Source organism: Orycteropus afer, unplaced genomic scaffold (genome assembly GCF_000298275.1).
Source record: "Orycteropus afer afer isolate SDZICR_OR568_19922 unplaced genomic scaffold, OryAfe1.0 scaffold00358, whole genome shotgun sequence".
Lineage (NCBI taxonomy): Eukaryota > Metazoa > Chordata > Mammalia > Tubulidentata > Orycteropodidae > Orycteropus > Orycteropus afer.
The window spans coordinates 2,166,857-2,167,444 of NW_006921945.1; the positions used below are offsets into that span (position 1 = coordinate 2,166,857).

General features: G+C 54.6%; 1 protein-coding gene across 1 annotated transcript in view; it reads right to left on the minus strand.

Moving 5' to 3' along the window:
- TBXAS1 (thromboxane A synthase 1) overlaps window positions 1-304 on the minus strand; it is a 173,694-nt gene extending 173,390 nt beyond the window's left edge. The window contains exon 1 of the mRNA XM_007952763.1: window positions 216-304. Coding sequence (XP_007950954.1) covers window positions 216-304 — 89 coding nt within the window. The remainder of the gene's footprint in view (window positions 1-215) is intronic.
- Between the last annotated feature and the right edge of the window lie 284 nt (window positions 305-588).

The following is a 588-nucleotide window of genomic DNA, read 5'->3' on the forward strand; positions in this document are numbered from 1 at the left end:
CCATCACCCTTCCCTGACACGTCGGCCTGATGCATTTTAAACAAAGATTAACCTGGCTGTTTGCTTTTAATTCTGAGGCTGTGTTAATACTCAACTCCCTCTAGCTTAGGAGAGAAGAAAAATCCACTCCCACACGCACCGCGGCGGCCCGGCAGGGCTGCTGTTCCCCACGGTGTCATGGTCCCCGGTGACTAGAGCCTGCTGGCGGCACTTACCACATGAGGAGGGCCACGAGAGCCACTATCAGGGTCATGGTCACCAAGGGGCCGTTCCCCTCCTGCTGCAGAAACCCCAAGGCTTCCATGGGTCCTTCCAAGAAGAGAGCAGGGTCTTCCAGGGACAGTGAGGCTGACCCCAGCCCTCAGAGCAACCTGGAGCTGCAGGTGGAGGACTAAACAGGGAACCGAGAAAGGATCCCAGCAGAGGGGTTCCACAAATGAGCTCTTTCTCAGGGTGACGCCTTATAAAGAGGAAGGAAGAGGAGGGAAAAACAAAGAGCCTCTGTGAAGGCAGTGAGTGAATCAGCAAGTCTCTTGATGGCTGGTCAGTCAATAAACATTTATGTTAAGTCCCCTGGGGGCAGCAGCA